The sequence below is a fragment of the Drosophila montana genome, unplaced genomic scaffold (assembly GCF_035044405.1).
Source record: "Drosophila montana isolate Dmon_TW-CO22-7 unplaced genomic scaffold, ASM3504440v1 contig_1624_1, whole genome shotgun sequence".
NCBI lineage: Eukaryota > Metazoa > Arthropoda > Insecta > Diptera > Drosophilidae > Drosophila > Drosophila montana.
Genome location: NW_026996559.1, coordinates 947,063 through 963,187, shown reverse-complemented (window position 1 = coordinate 963,187; position 16,125 = coordinate 947,063). Strand labels below are relative to the sequence as shown.

The 16,125-nt window shown below is 52.7% G+C and overlaps 1 protein-coding gene across 1 annotated transcript; it reads right to left on the bottom strand.

Moving 5' to 3' along the window:
- Nucleotides 1-572: 572 nt before the first annotated feature.
- On the bottom strand, nucleotides 573-16,002 carry Cubn (Cubilin). The gene is made up of 11 exons (XM_064700007.1): nucleotides 15,819-16,002; nucleotides 15,466-15,762; nucleotides 14,677-14,860; nucleotides 13,842-14,600; nucleotides 11,558-12,319; nucleotides 8,964-11,480; nucleotides 8,737-8,899; nucleotides 7,303-8,388; nucleotides 2,634-7,234; nucleotides 1,320-1,998; nucleotides 573-1,254 (listed from the first exon to the last, which is right to left on the bottom strand). The coding sequence occupies exons 1-11, from the start codon at nucleotides 15,911-15,913 to the stop codon at nucleotides 1,007-1,009; spliced, it is 11,391 nt and encodes a 3,796-aa protein (XP_064556077.1). The 5' UTR covers nucleotides 15,914-16,002; the 3' UTR covers nucleotides 573-1,006.
- Between the last annotated feature and the right edge of the window lie 123 nt (nucleotides 16,003-16,125).

Here is a 16,125-nt window from a genome sequence, read left to right as displayed (position 1 = left end):
TATATACATACAATACATTTACATACTATACATATACATTTTATATAGAGAATGTTATCAGCACCGAGCTAAGAAACGGCAGAAATGAAAAAAAGAAAATGTTTATTATATGCGTGTTCGTGTTCATTACATAATTGTCGCCTGGGAGCCACATAGATATGCCCCGAACATACTTAAATATGAAAACTTGACTATTATATGGTATCAGAAATTATATACATATTTTGAGTTTTGACCCCGCCCCATACGCACCTAATGCCTATGTTTAATTATTGCACCTCTCCTCACTCGCTCCACAACTCCAACTCCTCTCTTTCGGTATATACTTATCTTGTTTATAGTTGCAAACTTCTGAACCCAAATCGGTTTTTGTACATATAATATATATTTCAAGGCCCAGACCCTAGGCACTAGCTTGGCGTGATTATAATTTTTTTTTTTTTAATTCTTTTTGCATTCAAGAGATATATGCATAAAGTTGAGCAACAGTTAAGTATGCATTATGTATTTATTAGGCAAAGTGTTTCTGTGTGGTCAGTTAATTGTTAAATTGAATAATTAATTTATCATAATTACGGTTAATTGAGCGCCCTTTATTATTTTTATTACCATTAAACAATTGCGTAAAAGTAATTTTCTTATTTAAATAACCTTATACCACATTACTTTTTTTTTTCTTCGTTTACTGTATATTAATAGTTAAATGCAAGAGCGCAGCAACAATTATAAGAAAGAAAACATATTCGTGAATTGTGCGTTTTATTTCATAGTAATTTTTTTTAATTCACTTTTTGTGTTTTTAGAGAAAAGGCGATGATGAAAGGAAACAAAGATGAAAATTCTATATTATATTATATATAGTAATTATTTTATAGATAACTAATTTAAAGTATATTCAATAAAATTAAAAAAAAAATATGTATTTGCCCAAATATTTATATGGAAACGGAAAGTTAATTGGATAAGTTTTCATTATATGTATCTGTAATCAGCATCGGGTCTACGACTACTCTAGCATATGTATTGGTATCTCATAGTTTTCATAGACGCCGGCAAATTTGATCACCCAGCCGATGCCGTCATAGTTGACCGACTTGTGGAAACGCACATACAGCTGGCTACGTTTGCTGAGGTAGACGCGGGGCCTATCCCCGCCGCAGAATCTTCGCATTTCCTGAAGGTTGCCAAGTTCGTCCCCCTCCTGAATAAGCAGATAGTCCGTGTGACAGGTGGCCTTCGAGCCAAGATTGAAAACTGCAAGAATATACATATGTATATATATGGCCCAGCATTGGGAAGCTATGGAGTAGCATACTCACATTCAAAATTGAGCAGGACACGCGTGTTGCTCGGCACCCGCACGCTCCAGCGGCAGTCCGAATTATTGCGCAGATTCTGCGGATAAAACGGATTGGCGAATATGCCCTCGGTGTTGTACAGCTTGCCACCGCAGCCGGGTCCGTCCTGGACGGGCGACGCGATGTACGTCACGTCGAAGCTATTGAAGAAGCTGCCCGTCTTAAAGTGCAGCCGCAGCTCGTTGGTCGTGGTAAACAGGCTCTTGCCCGGGTCCAGGTAAGCGCACTCACGCTGCAGCGACTTGTTGGTGGTCTTGTCGAAGACTTCAACGTACTCCACATTACAATCGGCTGAGCCAAAGATCACCTCGGCAAAGTAAAGACTAATTGTGTAGTTAGCTGGAGCCACGATTTGTGCATCGCAATCGGTACTCTCCGAAATCTTGATACGTCCCTGTAGACCGCCATAGCTATACTGACAGCTCGCATCTGGCACTATGAGCATTCTAAAGCCGGGCCTCGTTACGGCTCCATTGGTACGGAACTTGATGTACACCTGTTTAGAGTTGGGATAGTAGTCATCGGGCAAGCCGCTGCCACAATATACATGCTCCGTGGCATAGTCGAGGAAGAACTGGACATGCTTCTGCCCATTAAAGATCACCTCATTGCCATATCCCTGTTCTACCAGCTGTGCATCCTGTGTACAAAATGGAAAATAACTAATGTAGTACACAATCCCAGGTTAGTGTTAGTATTTAAGTATCTAAGTTGATAGAATGTACTTATAATATAATATAATATATATCTTGTACTTTTAATATAATAATGTTTTCATTGTTAATTTCAAACCGATTTTAATGCATAGTTCCAAGCGATGAATCTTTTCCAATTAACAGTGTGATTTCACTTTAAATTATCAGAACCGAGAAAAGGTTCTTTATGGAGAATATTTTCAATCCTTGTTTGTAGGAATCTAAAATCCATATTTACACTATCTCCGGCAATTCTCGAAAAGAAAAAACCAAAAACTCTCTGGTTGGGTACAACCGACTGGTTAATACTTGTCCAGAGTCCAATAATAGATTAAAGCAAGCGATCTATAAATGTTTGGATTAGTCTTAATAATAGTCGTCAGATTGTGAAAGATACAAATCTATCCGAATTATCTTAACATTTTATCTGGCGGGTGTATAGCTGAGTTCGTAAACAAATTGCGTTCCTACGAACAGATGAGCATTGCCCAAGACCAATATGCGGAATATTTCCTTCAATTGAAGGCACGAGCTTTCTTCTGGTTCTTAGGACATTTCGAAAGCTGGACTAAGTTCTTACCTCACTGTTGTAGATTTTTATAAAGTCCGAATCGCAGCTACCCGTCGCATTGGACGCCTCCAGGTCGAGGCTAACAAATTTGAGATGCAGCGATATTTCGCTCTCGATCTTCCACAGGCAGAGGATGTTGTTGTCGTAGTTGCCCTGATCGTTGACCGGCGAATGAATTTCCAGGGGCTGTTTACCATCCAGCTTAATCAAGGGATTGCCGCACTGCAGCGGCCTGGCCGTGACGACCAGCTCGAAGCCCGTGTCGGTAACCACGCCGTCGGTAACGAAGCGCATGAAGAGAACATGGCGCGAGGCGCTGAGCTTGGGTGGCAAATCTTGGCCACAGAATCTGCCAATTTCATCGGCAAAGGGTCCGGCGCCGTCGCGCAACTCCAAATAGTCGGCGGTGCAGCTGTTTGTCGCCTCCACGTGGAAGCTGCGAAACTCGACGCTTATCTGATACCCAACGCTCGCCTGGAACACAAAACTACAGTCCAAATCATTCGCATAGGAGCCGACAAACTTGTTGAACGTATAGCTAGCATTATTCTCGCCCAAAAAGATGCGCTCATCACAGTTGGCCATGAGCCGCACCAGCGCCCGGAAGCCGCGCGACGGATCCCGCTCATCGGAGTAGCTATGGATCAGCGCCCGATTGTTGGATATATGGAGCGTAGGCAGATTATCGGTCAGACGGCCGCAGAAGCGGGCCATGCGCTGTTTCTCATCCGGCACGGGACTGGCGAAGACCTCCACGCCATCGTAGCTGCACTGCTGATTGCCGGCCTCAAAGTCCAGCAGCTCGAACTTGATGGTGAACTTGTGGCCCTCGGGCGCCGTCAGGTTCCAGTAGCAGTCGCTGTTGTGCGGCATTTGGTTATCCTGGTGTTGGCGCGGCGACTCCACCATCTGCGAGGTGCTAATGACACCGCCGCACAGCCGAGTACTGTACTCCAGCTGGAAGCCACGTCCGCTGAATGAGCTGTCCGAGCGCAGCAGCATGCTGATGGAGCGCTGGGCGCGATAGGCGTGCTGCTGCTTGACGCCGCACAGCATCGACTCATGGTTCCGGTCGCCATTGTCCCTGGTGGTCACCGTCACGTTATCGAACAGACACATATTCATCGGCGAGCGCTCCAGATCGAAATCAAGAAAGCTCACTATCACGCCCGGCGCATTCGCCTCGAGCGGCCGGAACGTGTAGTTGCAATAGAGATTCTTGGCATAGCCCTTGGGATAGCCGGGACTGCTGAGTACCTGTGGCTCGGCGGTGGCTGCCAGGATGCCGCCACAGTTGCGCTCAAAGCGGGCTGTGAAGCCATCGCCCGTGATGGCGCCGTCAGAGCGGAAGATCAGTCGCATCGACGAGCTGGTCGAGTTGATAAAGTCCGGCGGATTGCGGCCGCACAGCGTCTGCAGATCCGTCCAGTTGCCAACGACCGCGTCCGCCGCCACGCCTACATTATCGCCGCGCTGCTGGACGCGCAGGTAGTCCTTGGCGCAGCCATTGCTGCTCTCAATGTAAAAGCGCCCCAGAAACGATAGCCCAATATGAAAGCCTGGCTCGGTCTCAATCTCCCAGATGCACTCCACATTGTTTTTGTACTGTTCACTAAAGTCAATGTAGCGATAGGGATAGGTCAAGCGGCCGCCGCAGCCGCTGCCGTATTTGACGGTCACATTGAAGGTGGAGTTGTGATTGGCATTGGCTGGCGACTCCACATGGTATTCCAGGAACAGGCCGCGCTCCACGACCAGATTGACGGACGTCGCCTGATTGCAATAGCGACCCATCAGCGGCGAGTTCTGATCGGGACCGCTGTACAGCAGTAGATAATGGAGCTGGCAATCGCCGTCGAGATTCAGGCTTACGGACACTTCCAGCTGCACATCCTGTGGTGACAGTGGCTCCTCGGCCGTTTGATCGGGGCCAACGGCCCAGGCACAGTTGACCGTCTCCTCGCCAAACAGATAGCTGGGCTGGGAGATGGTGAGATTATCGCCGGGCTCCAAGGGCAGGATGCCACCGCAGTGCTGCAGGCTGTAGGCCAGCTCCAAAAGATTCATGTCATTGCGTGGACTGCCTGTAATGGTCATGTCCACGGGGAACGGCAAACGCAGGCTGCGATTCGCCTGACTGGCAGTGCGATCGCCGCAGAGAAACAGCGGCAGCAGCGGCTCACTCTCGTCCGGGCGGACCAGCTTGAGGGGCGTCATCACGCGGCACATGTGATTGTTGCTCATGAAGACGGAGCTGCTGTTGTAACGGAGCACCTGCAGCAGCAGCGTGCTGTTCTGTGGCGGACGCAGCTCGTAGCTGCAGTGCACCAGGCTGCTCTCATTGGTCCGGCTGAAGCGCATTGTTGAGCTGACATCCAGATTGAGGCGTCCGCGGCACTCGCTCCGGCCAAAGGCGAGGAAGCGCAGCTTGATGCCGCGATGCTGGCTAAAGGGCAGCAGGAAGGCATCAATGCCCATTGTGTTGTCCGTGGAGATGACCTCGGCGGGCGGATCGTGCGCATAGCGACCAATTACAGACTGCAGCTTGTGATCGTTGGAGAAGGAGATGCGGCCGCGGAAGGAGGTGTGCGTGCTATTCGAACCGCCTCCACCGTTATCAAAGTCCAGTATCTGCACCTTGACGCGCCGTCCCTTTGGCACCTGGACGCGCCAGACGCAGTGCGTCGGCACGCGCACACCCGCTGGATAGTTCGGCGTCTGCAGCACACCCTGGCTGGCGGTTATGGTCTCGCCGCAGCGTGCTCCGATCGCGCTGTAGCGCAGCTGAAAGCTCTCAGAATTGCCCAGCTGGCCCGTGGGCATGCGCAGCCGGATCACAATCTTGTTGGTCTCCACCAGAAAGTGTCGATAAGTGTTGCCGCAAATCTGCAGGCGATCGCTGACCCGCTCCTGGTTCTCTTCGCCAAATGGCTCCATCTCCTCCAGCTGGAGATGCGTATGCCGCGTGCAGTTGCCATTCTCCGGCAGCGGCAGCTGCATCACCTCGAACCTCAGCTCGATGGTGCTGCCCCGCTCCACCTCGATGGTGAATACGCACTCCTTGTACTTGTTCGGCTGCAAATGCAGCTGCAGCTCATCCAGGGTGGGTGAATGGATGACCCCGCTGGCGCTGTAGTAGCTGCCGCCACAGTTGGCCAGCTGGATGAGCGCCGTGAAGCCCGGATGCGGCTCCAGCACGCCTGTATAGAATTTGATGCGCAGCTCGCTGCCCGAGGAGTAGACAATGTCTGGCTTTCGGTTGCCACAGAAGCGACCCAGCTGGGGCATCAGCTCGGTGCTGCCATCGTTTAGCTGCACAAACTCCCGATCGCAGCCGTCCTCCTCGCTCCCTTCACTGGCGCTGCTCGGCGTCAGATCAAAGTCCTGGAACTGCACCGAGATGCGATGATGGGGCGGCGCACTGATGCGCCACACGCACTCCGAGTGCGGATTGGGCAAATTGGGGAAATTGGGTGAGCTGATTACGCGTCCACTGAAATTACCGCTGCCCTCCTCGAGCACAATGCGGCCGGAGCAGGCGTGACCCAGCTCCTCGTAGTGGAAGGCGGCGCGAAAGCGCGGAAACGAGCTTTTCTCGAATTTGATGTAGGCCCGATTCGAGCTAGTTTCCAGGACATCGGTTATGTTATTCTCGCAGTACTTGCCACGGCCAAGGAATGGCGAATCCTCCGCATAACCGTTGCGCACCACAAAGAAATTGCGGCACTGAGACCCATCCCCGACCTGGCCGTCGGAGCTGAGCTCCGATTCCGGGAATGTGATGCGTATCCGCTTGCCCTGGCGCACGCGTATCGTCCATATGCAGTCCAGCCGCGAGATAAAGCTGTGCGACACCAGCTCCGTTATGTTGACCAGACCACGCTCAGCGGTCAGCTCGGAGCCGCACTGGGTACGCACCAAGCTGGCAAATCCCGTCCTATTCACGCTGGCATCCGTCACAAACTGCAGACGCAGGTACGGTTTGCCATGATACAACATGGTATCATTCGGCTGAGTGCAGGTCTTCACAAGCTTCGTCCAGTGCTGCATGTCGCTGCTGCTGGACACTATCAAATAGTCGGCATAGCAGCCATCGCCGAATTGCTCCATGTCCACGGTAGTTAGACGCAGTGCGGCATGCGCGGCTGGATTGACCGGCACCAGAATCCAGCTGCAATTCAGATTGGTCGCATAGCCGAGCGGATAACCAGGCGAATTGAAGCTGATGATGCTGCGATCGAGTGAGACCAGCTGCTGGCCACATTGGCGCGTCTGCAGCTCGGCGGTGCGGTTGGAGGCCAAGGCCTCCTTGGACAAACGCTGCCAGTTGAGCTGGAAGGGACCACGCGTTGCGGTTATATACAGCACATTGGTATTGGATATCAGCGGCTTGTACGGCTGGACCACCAGCTGGGCGCCAATGTCGGTGTAGCCATCATAAAAGCGCACATGCTGCTGATCCACATCGCGCAGATGATCCACATTCACCAGCACCACATACTCCATGTCGACGGTGATGCGCCAGCTGTATAGCTGGCTGCTCTCGAACTTGCTGGGATAATGGGGCGATTCCACGGTCCCCTGCGTGCCATTTAGTTCGTTGTGGTGCTCTGCAGGATCACAGCGATCAGAGAAGGGCTAGGCTTAGCGGAGTGGGGAGGTAGGGGTAGCTACTTACCATAGTTATAGCTGGCCATAAAGCCCTCGCCGACAACATCGTCATTGCTCTTGAACTTGATCCAAATGCTGCCCTTGGAACTGATGGCCGCCGGCAGCTGATTGCCACAGTAGACGCCAAGTAGTGGGCCGCGTGGCGACTCTTCGCGCAGTTCCAGGTAGTCATTGTTACAGCCATCGGATTGCTCCAGGTCAATGGATTCAACGGTGAGCGACAGCGAGTTGCCCGCGCTTGCCTCCAGCACCCATTCGCACTCGATGTTCACCGGATAGCTGTCCGGATAGTAGGGCGAGGTGAAGCGGCCGGATAGGGCGTTATATCTGCTGCCACACAGCGTGTCCATGGTCATGTAGTGGCCCTCAAACTCGGCGACCAGCGCCAGCGGCACACTGATCGTCAGCGCCTGGCCGCGCGAGATCACCGCCGGCGGATGGGAGCGACAGAACTGTTGGCGCGGCGTGCCGCTCGCCGTGATGCCCTCATAGATCTTGATGCCGTGCGTCATGCAGTCACTCTCCCGCGGATAGCTGGCCGAGAGCTCATCGTGCAGCTGTATGTGCGTGGGCGTAAAGATGATGTGCTTGCTGGGATCGGTGGCCTGCAGCACCCATACGCAGGTCTCGTTGCGTGCCACCTGGTGCGCCAGGTTAAGGTACTGGAAGTCCGTCTCATCAATTGACAGGGTCTGGCCGCAGGACTCGTGAAAGTGCAGCTGAAAGCCGCGGCTCTGCATCGAATCGTCCGTAACGAAGCGCAGGATGGCGCGATTTGTGGCGGACTCATTCCTTGCATTTGCAAGGCCCGTGCTGCATAGCTTGAATATCTGGCGACCCTCGCTGTCGTCCGGAGTGTCGCTATCTGCGTCACTGTCGCTGACTCCATCGCTGCCGCTCATATCGTAAGCTGCCACATAGTCCCATGAGCAGTCGAAGCCCGCCTCAATGTCCAGATCCTTGAAGTCAAAGATGATCGTGTGGTGCGGCGACACTTCCAGCAGCCACTCGCATTCGCTGTTGCGCGGATAAGGTTTCGGATAGCCAGGCGATTGAATAATGCCTCTTCTAGTCGACAGCTTGCCACCGCAGGCTGCAAAAGGAGCCACAATATTGAATAGGTCCAATAAATCCCACCCGCAACTAAATCATTCAGTCAACCAATCAGTCATTCGGTCAGTCGATCCGTCATGCAGTCAATCGATCAGTTAAAGTTAATTTATTAAAGCTGATTTGGTCACGAAATTGCTGCTCGATTTGAACTGGCAACCTGCCGCCTGCTAGCTCGACGTGAAGACAACTAAGCCAGGCAGGCTCACGACTTCGGCTTTATAACTCGAACTGTACGAATTTCTGCTCGACAGTCAATCAGTCAATCGGTCAATCTGCCAGTCTGGCAATCAGTCGGAGAGGGATTTTTAGCTTTCAGATGTCAACTTACAACTCTTAACCACGCGATATGTGGCCTCAAAGCCACGTCCATTGTGCGAGCCATCGGAAATGAAACGCACGTGCAGCTTGTGCCCGGCGCTAGTGAAGATCAGCTTGGGATTGTGGCCGCAGTGCCGTTCATGGACATCGACCTCACGGAAGCTATTCGAGATCTGTGGGGGTAGGGCAGAGAGGTTAGTCAGTGTTGGCAAATGCCGACGATGTGAGAGTGCTGACCACAAGGGCGTCCTTGGTGCAGTTGACGCTCTCCTCAATGTCCATGTCGAGGACGGTCAGCTCAATGACCTGGCCGAGCGGTGCGTGGATGAGCCAATAGCACTCCACGTCGTTGGGATACATGAGCGGATACTTCAGAGAGCGGAAGGAGCCGGTCTCGCCGCGCAGCTCCTGGAGGCAGCCCTCGACGCGATACTCCAGCCGAAAGTTGATGCTACTCGTGTTATGGACAATGGTCAAAATGTCGCCGCTGGCATTGTGCATGCCCAGGCCGACAATGGGCACCACACTGGCACCATCGACCAGGTAGAGGCCACCGTCGGCGTCTGTGGGCAGGCGATTGGCGCGATGATCGAAATGCGAGATCTCGAGGCGGATCTGATTGCCGCGCGGCGGCTGCAGATGCCAGCTGCAATTGATGGCGCCCTCAAAGAAGGCTTCGCCGTAGTTGAGGCTCTCGATGATGCCCTGGTTGCTGCCCAGTATGTGCTGGCAGTCGGCGCTGTAGGACAGCCGGAAGCCGCGCTCGGCATTGTTAATGTCTGACTGAAAGACGACAACCGCCTCGTTGCTGTCGATGTTTAGCACCCGATTCGCCTCATCCGGCATGGTGCACATATCATGGTATGTGCCATCGGACAGACGACTGCTGCTGGTTCCATTGTAGATGCGCAGATAGTCGTAGGTGCAGTCGTAAAGATCTTCCAGCTCCAGATCCTCGATGACGATTCGCAAACTGGAGCCGGGATGCACGCGCAGCTGCCACTCGCAGTGGGCATTGTGCGGATACGAATTGGGATAGTTGGGCGAGGTGATGACGCCACCATTACCAATAAGCCGGCCACCGCAGCCGTTGGCAAAGATGCGCCACGACAGACGGAAGCCGCGAGCGACACCGACATCATCCGTGTGGAAGTGCAGATAGACTTCGTGCGTAAAGCTCGGTATCCGACTGGGTATGCTTCTGGCACAGAAGCGTCCGATTAGGCTGGACTGATTGCTGCCACCGTTGCGCACCTCCAGCCAATCGCCGCTGCAATTGTGCGTGGCGGCCAGCTCGAACAGATCCATTTGCAGCTCTAGCTGGCTGCCCGGCGGCGCGCTCAGCTGCCAGATGCAGTCTAGCCCATTGGTATAGTTAAGCGGATAGCCGGGCGAGTTGAGCATGCCCGTCGAGGCATATATGCGACCGCCGCAGTTGTCCCGATCCACGAACCGATAGGAGAGCTCAAAGCCGTTGGCCGCATCACTGAAGTCCGACACAAACTTGATGGTCAGGAGACGGGCATGGCTCAATAGATCCTCCGGCACACGGCTGCCGCAGAAGCGTGCCAGGGGCGACACTGGATCGCTCTCGCTCCCAATTAAACCGTCATAGACCTCAACGTAATCGTAGCTGCAGTCTGAGTGGTCCTCCAGAGCAAAGCTGAGCCAGCTCAACAGTATGCCCTTGCTCGGCGGCGCCATTATGATCCAGTAGCAGGTCACATCGTCGTGGTACTTGCCCTGCGCGTTCACCGGCAGCCGTATGTTCTGGCCCTCCTTGGTGTGCACACCGCCGCACTGGTTGCTCTCCACTGGCACAGCGCGATACTCGAAACGAAAGCCACGACCCTTGCTGGACGGCAAGGTGTTCAGATGCAGAACCAGCATATTCGTCTGGCTGACATACTCCTCGGCGGGCAGCGTCCTACCGCAAAAGGGACCCAGTATGGCCCGATTGAGCCCGTCGTTGATTCTGACACTGGTGCCAGCCGCGCAGTCACCAGCTCCACTGGCAGTCACCTCCTCCCACGTCCCCTCCCCCTCCTCATTCTCATCCTCCTGCTCCTGCTCCATCATGCCGTCCAATAGCTGAAAGTCGAGGCGCTTGAGCGTGATGACCGTATTGGGTGCAGTGAGTATCTTATAGGTGCAGAGCCGCTCGCTGCTCGTCAGATTGGGATAGCCCGGCGAGCTAATGGTGCCACTGGGCGCATCATAGGTCTGCGAGCAGTCCATGTGGTAGTGCAGCTCGAAGCGATCGACGGTGGCAGCTCTGGGCGAGCTGCTGGTGTAGAGGATGCGCATCCGATTGTAGAGCGAGTGGATGCTGGGCGGCAAGGATCCGCTGGGTGCGCCGCAGTGTTTGCTCTGGAGCACATACGAAACAGGCTGTGCATTGGGCGCGTCCAGCACGTCATATAGCTCGATGCAGGCATCCAGCGCCAGCTCAAAACTGCGGAAGTCCAGGCTGATGGACTCGCCGATGGCTAGGCGAATCTCGTACTCGCACGAAATTGCATCGGAGCCTATGTCGTAGGTGGGCGAACGTATGGAGCCCTCCTTGCTGGTGTAGACGCCACCGCAGCCCGGCAGCCGCTCCTCGGCGGAGTAATGCAGCTGGAAGCCCAAATCGCTGCCCGTCTCATCCGAATGGAACCTTATGAGGGCCTCGTGTGTGGGCAGCATCAACGGTGCCGGCTGCTCCCGGCTGCAGTACTTGTACAGCTCCCGCCCAGAGATGGCATCGCTAATCTGCAAGTGCGCCAATCAATCAGCCAATCAGTCAGCCAGTCAATCAGTCTGGGCCCAAGCCGGAAACCCATACTCACCGAAACAAAGTCAAAGTTGCAGCTTTCATGCTGTTCCAGCTGCAGGGCAAAGAACGTGAGCTTAATCCGCTTGTTGCTGGGCGCCACCAGACGCCACTGGCAGTCGCGATTGCGCGGATAATTGCCCGGCGAGCCCGGCGAGGCCAGTGTGCCGTGCGTCTCAAACTCGACCAGGCCGCCGCACTGCGGCGCCATCGATTGCCAGGAAAGATCGAAGCCCGCGTGCGCCGTGGAGGCGTCCGAGCGGAACCATAGGTACAGCTGATTGCTGGAGGAGATGATGTTCCCGCCATGCGGCATGTGATTGCCGCAGTAGCGCCCAATGATCTGCGCCGCCGCGGAGCGGCCATCGTTGATCTGCAGCCAATCGAAGCGGCAGTCCGTCGAGTCCTCCACATGAAAGCTGTGGAATGTCACATTCAGCACCAGCGATTCGTTTGTCCGTATCACCCAGGCACATTGCGCATTGTGCTCATAGCTGTTGCCCGCCGGCGGATACCGGAGTCGTCCGCTCAGCCCGGACAGCATCGCATTGCAGCTGCTGAAGCGAACATCGCACAGCCGACCCCGATAGCCCGGCTGGCACTGGCAAACAAAGCCGTCGCCGGCTCCGGCTGTCGGCGTCGGGCTGCAGCGGCCATCGTTCTGGCAGGGCTGCGATGTGCACGGATTGGGCAGCGGGTCGCAGCGTGGCCCATGAAAGCCGCGCTGGCAAATGCACGTATAGTTTGAGGGACCAGCATCCATGCAGACGCCTCCATTCTGTCATAAATGAGACCAAGAAAGTTAAGAAGCTTGCAGTCGGCATTGCCCAACTGCTCAATACCCTGTATGCTACAAACTGGTGGAAAAGATGTCTTTCTGATTGAGGCTATTTACTCTGAAACTGAAACCCTCACGTAGTGATTAGGGTACCGACCGACATGTCCTGCTTTCGAGGTATACATGTATATTCCAAGTTTCTGGCTTCAATTCATCTCAAAAGATAAACTTGACTATGTCGATCCGTGGCTTGTTTGGCGCTGGACAGAATCGGGGTTTCGAAGGGTCGACCAAGGCTGGGATGGACTGGTGCCGAGACAAAGCCACATGAAGATGCTGCATTATAATTATTTAGGGGGCGGAATCGCGAAAAACGATTGTATGAAACTTTTATGTTTACCATCCAATTGACTTCGAAATCATTTTCAAGGCCTTTGTAGGAGTTTATTTGATACGTTCTTGGGTGGCAAATGCGGGTCAAGGGTTTAATAGACGAAAGTTTACTCTTCAGCCTCTTACATATTTTTAAATAGAAGTGGAGATCAAGATGGGTACATTTGAGTTTTACACGGGCGTGTACTTAGTGGAAAGGTAATATCTAAAATGTTTAGCACAAAACGTTCCACGGGCAAGGCCGGGCAACACCCGCTAGTATATATATGTATATTTATGTATTGAATATTGGTTGTCTGGTCGTCTATCCATCTGTCCAGTTACAAGATTGATGCTCGGGATATAGATATATTTTATATATCGTCACGAAATGTGTATCCAACTAGCCAGTCAACTATGCGATTTGTCGAGTCCTTAAGTCAATATTCATGAAACTTGACAAATATCCTACTTTCTAAAGCGGGCAACCCCGAGCGAATCGATTCACTATATCATATAGGGTCATAGAAACCATCGAGTTTTCCAAAATTTCGGGATCAAACTCATTAATTAGGGGAAGCATTGTGATCCGGACAAAGTACTCACATCAATATCTGAATACTATATATATGTGCCATGGGAGCGATCGGTCGAAAATCGATTTATTTGCAGAGAGTATTATAATTTTGTCGTGAAATGTGTATCGCATAGAAGGAGATATCTCCGACCCCATAAAGTATATATATTCTTGATCAGTATCAACCGCCTGTCCATCTGTCTGTTTCTATGCGAACTAGTCTCTCAGTTTTAAAGATATCTTTATGAAACTTTGCAGAAGTTCCTCTTTCTGTTGCACCACTATATCATATAACTTCTTTAGGAACGATCGGTCTAAAATAAAGTTGTATGAAAACCTTTTTGTTTTTCAAGATTTCTTAACCATACTCGGCATTAATTATTTTCCCTGTGCTTCTCAGATATAGGCAAAGCACTATTAGCATTATGAAAAGGTTGGGTCTGCAAGGGTATTAAATCTTCGGCGTGCCAAAGATTGCCCTTCCTTCTCGTTATTATAGGCAGAGGAGTGGTTCGACACTCCGAATAAAAGGTTTCCCATGTGATATGCCAACAGGTCCATCTGAATACTTACCAAGCAGGGCAGATCGTTGCAGTTGTTGTTGGTGCCGCGCAGGCAACCATTCTCGCCGTAGCCGTTGCCCACCATGCCGATGGGACAGCTGCAGATGATCGTATTCGAAATCTCCGAGCAGATGGCCGCAGGATGGCAGAGGGAGGCGCGCTGTGTGCAGCTGGTGAGGCCAACGGCATTCGGGCTGCCGTTGGGCGAGTCGCTGTTGCTGTTGCGTTGGCAGCTGCGTCCGTCGCCCGTCCAGCCGACGGGGCACTCACCGCAGTGGCTGGAGCCATAGCTGTTGATGCACTGCACCCGCGGGCTGAGGCTGCAGCCGCCGTTGTTTGTCTCGCATTCGTTTATGTCTCGGCAGCTGACGCCGTTGCCGGTAAGGCCTGGCGCGCAGGGCGCACACGTGAAGCTACCGGGCAAATTGATGCAATTGGTGGAGCAAGGCGTATGCGCGGCCGCCGTGCACTCGTCGACATCCTCGGTGCAGGTGGGCGTCAGCCCATTGCTGCGCCAGCCGGGCTCACAGATGCAACGATAGCCGAGCGCATCGCTGCTGGACACACAGCTGCCATGACCGCACAGTTCCCAGGTGCTCGCCGCGGCACAGTCCGTTTTCCGCTGGCTGCAGTGCATCCCGTGCCAGCCGGGCGCACACATACACGAAAAAGAACCAAACTGATTCACACACTGGCCCCCATTCTGGCAGCCCAGATCCGTGCCCTCCAGCAGCGCACACTCGTTCACATCCCGCTCGCACCTGTTGCCCTGAAGGATGCGAAAAATTGAGAGCAGCTGTCAGCATCTGCATCTGCATCTGCCACTCGGACACCCCATGCCTTACCTCAAAGGCAGCGCCGCACTGACAACGATACCCGCGGTAGGTGTTGAAGCAGGTACCACCGTTCTCGCAGGGATTGCTGTGGCAGCTGTCCACCTCCAGATTAGCCTTCAGCCGCTGCACCTTGTTCTCCACATTGCGGAGGCGTCCTTGCAGGCGTCGCTGCAGCAGTCGGCTGGCCCGTGTTCTGTACAAAATATCAAAAAATCGCACATGTATCCCACATAAGCCTCACGCAGATCCCGTATACGTTCTACGTACATCATAGGTACATCTTACGTATCCCACTAACATCACACATACATCACACATAAAACACACATAAGCCCCACGTACACCGCACGTACAAAGCACGAACATCCAATGTACATCCCAAGTACATCAAACATTCCACGTACATATAACGTACATCCCAGGAACATCCATCCAACATCGCAAGAACATCCCTAGGGATGTACCCTAGCTATAATCGTTTCTGATATTGACGCGTTCCGGCAGACAGACAGACTCATTTGAATATTTTAGATACTCTGTCCACGGGGTGAAAAAGAGCATATTTTTTTTAAGTGAACCTGGAATATTGATGTATATACTATTTTACGCGTGCTCCAAATATATTCAATCCAAGGCTTCAAGTTCCAAATGGACTAAATTACCGCAGGAAACTAGTAAACAAATCTAAAAGCAGGAAGCTGGTTCAAACCGGAACCCGAATATCACACCACTTTTCCGTATTGATCCCAACAATCAACTATCTGTCAACACATTTTTAACGGTAAGTATTTCGCTAACCTGTTCTGAAGCAGACGAGCAATGGTGGTTAGCCCATTGGCGCCGAGTGCCTGGGATCGGAACTCGGTTAGCTGATCGGCCAGGTCGCGCAGATCGGCAATGTCATCGGCGCCACTCCACTCGTCCTTGGCGGCGCCCGTGGGTCGTTTCTTGTTGCCACTGATGGGCATCAGCAGCTCCAGGACATCGTATTCCTCATTGATGATCAGCCGCGAGCTGCCGCTCAGTCGAAAACTGATGTTGCGATTGGCGCCAGACTCGAAAATCAGATTGCCATCCTTGCTGATGATCTTGGGCCTGCAAGTGGATGCCAGTTGAGACCGGTTTGGGGCCCAGTAGCAGGCGCTACTTACGAGTTGACAAACATGTGCACAGGGCAAAGCAGGAGCAGCAGAAGAAGCAGCTGCAACTGCAGCTGCATCTGGATGTGTCCTATGCGTCTAAACATGCTTCACGCAACCGTTTGCACACATATTCAAATCACAGAAAATTAAAATTAAATACTTGAAGAAAATAAATAATCCCAGATCCTGCGGCACGTTCACTTGGCTTGACTATGAATAAAACTCTGTCGATGTCGGCGCTCGCTGCCCGCGACGTCAGCTGCGGGGCGTTTCTGCGCCGCGCTGCAACATGCCGCATGGTGTACGCCCACCAATG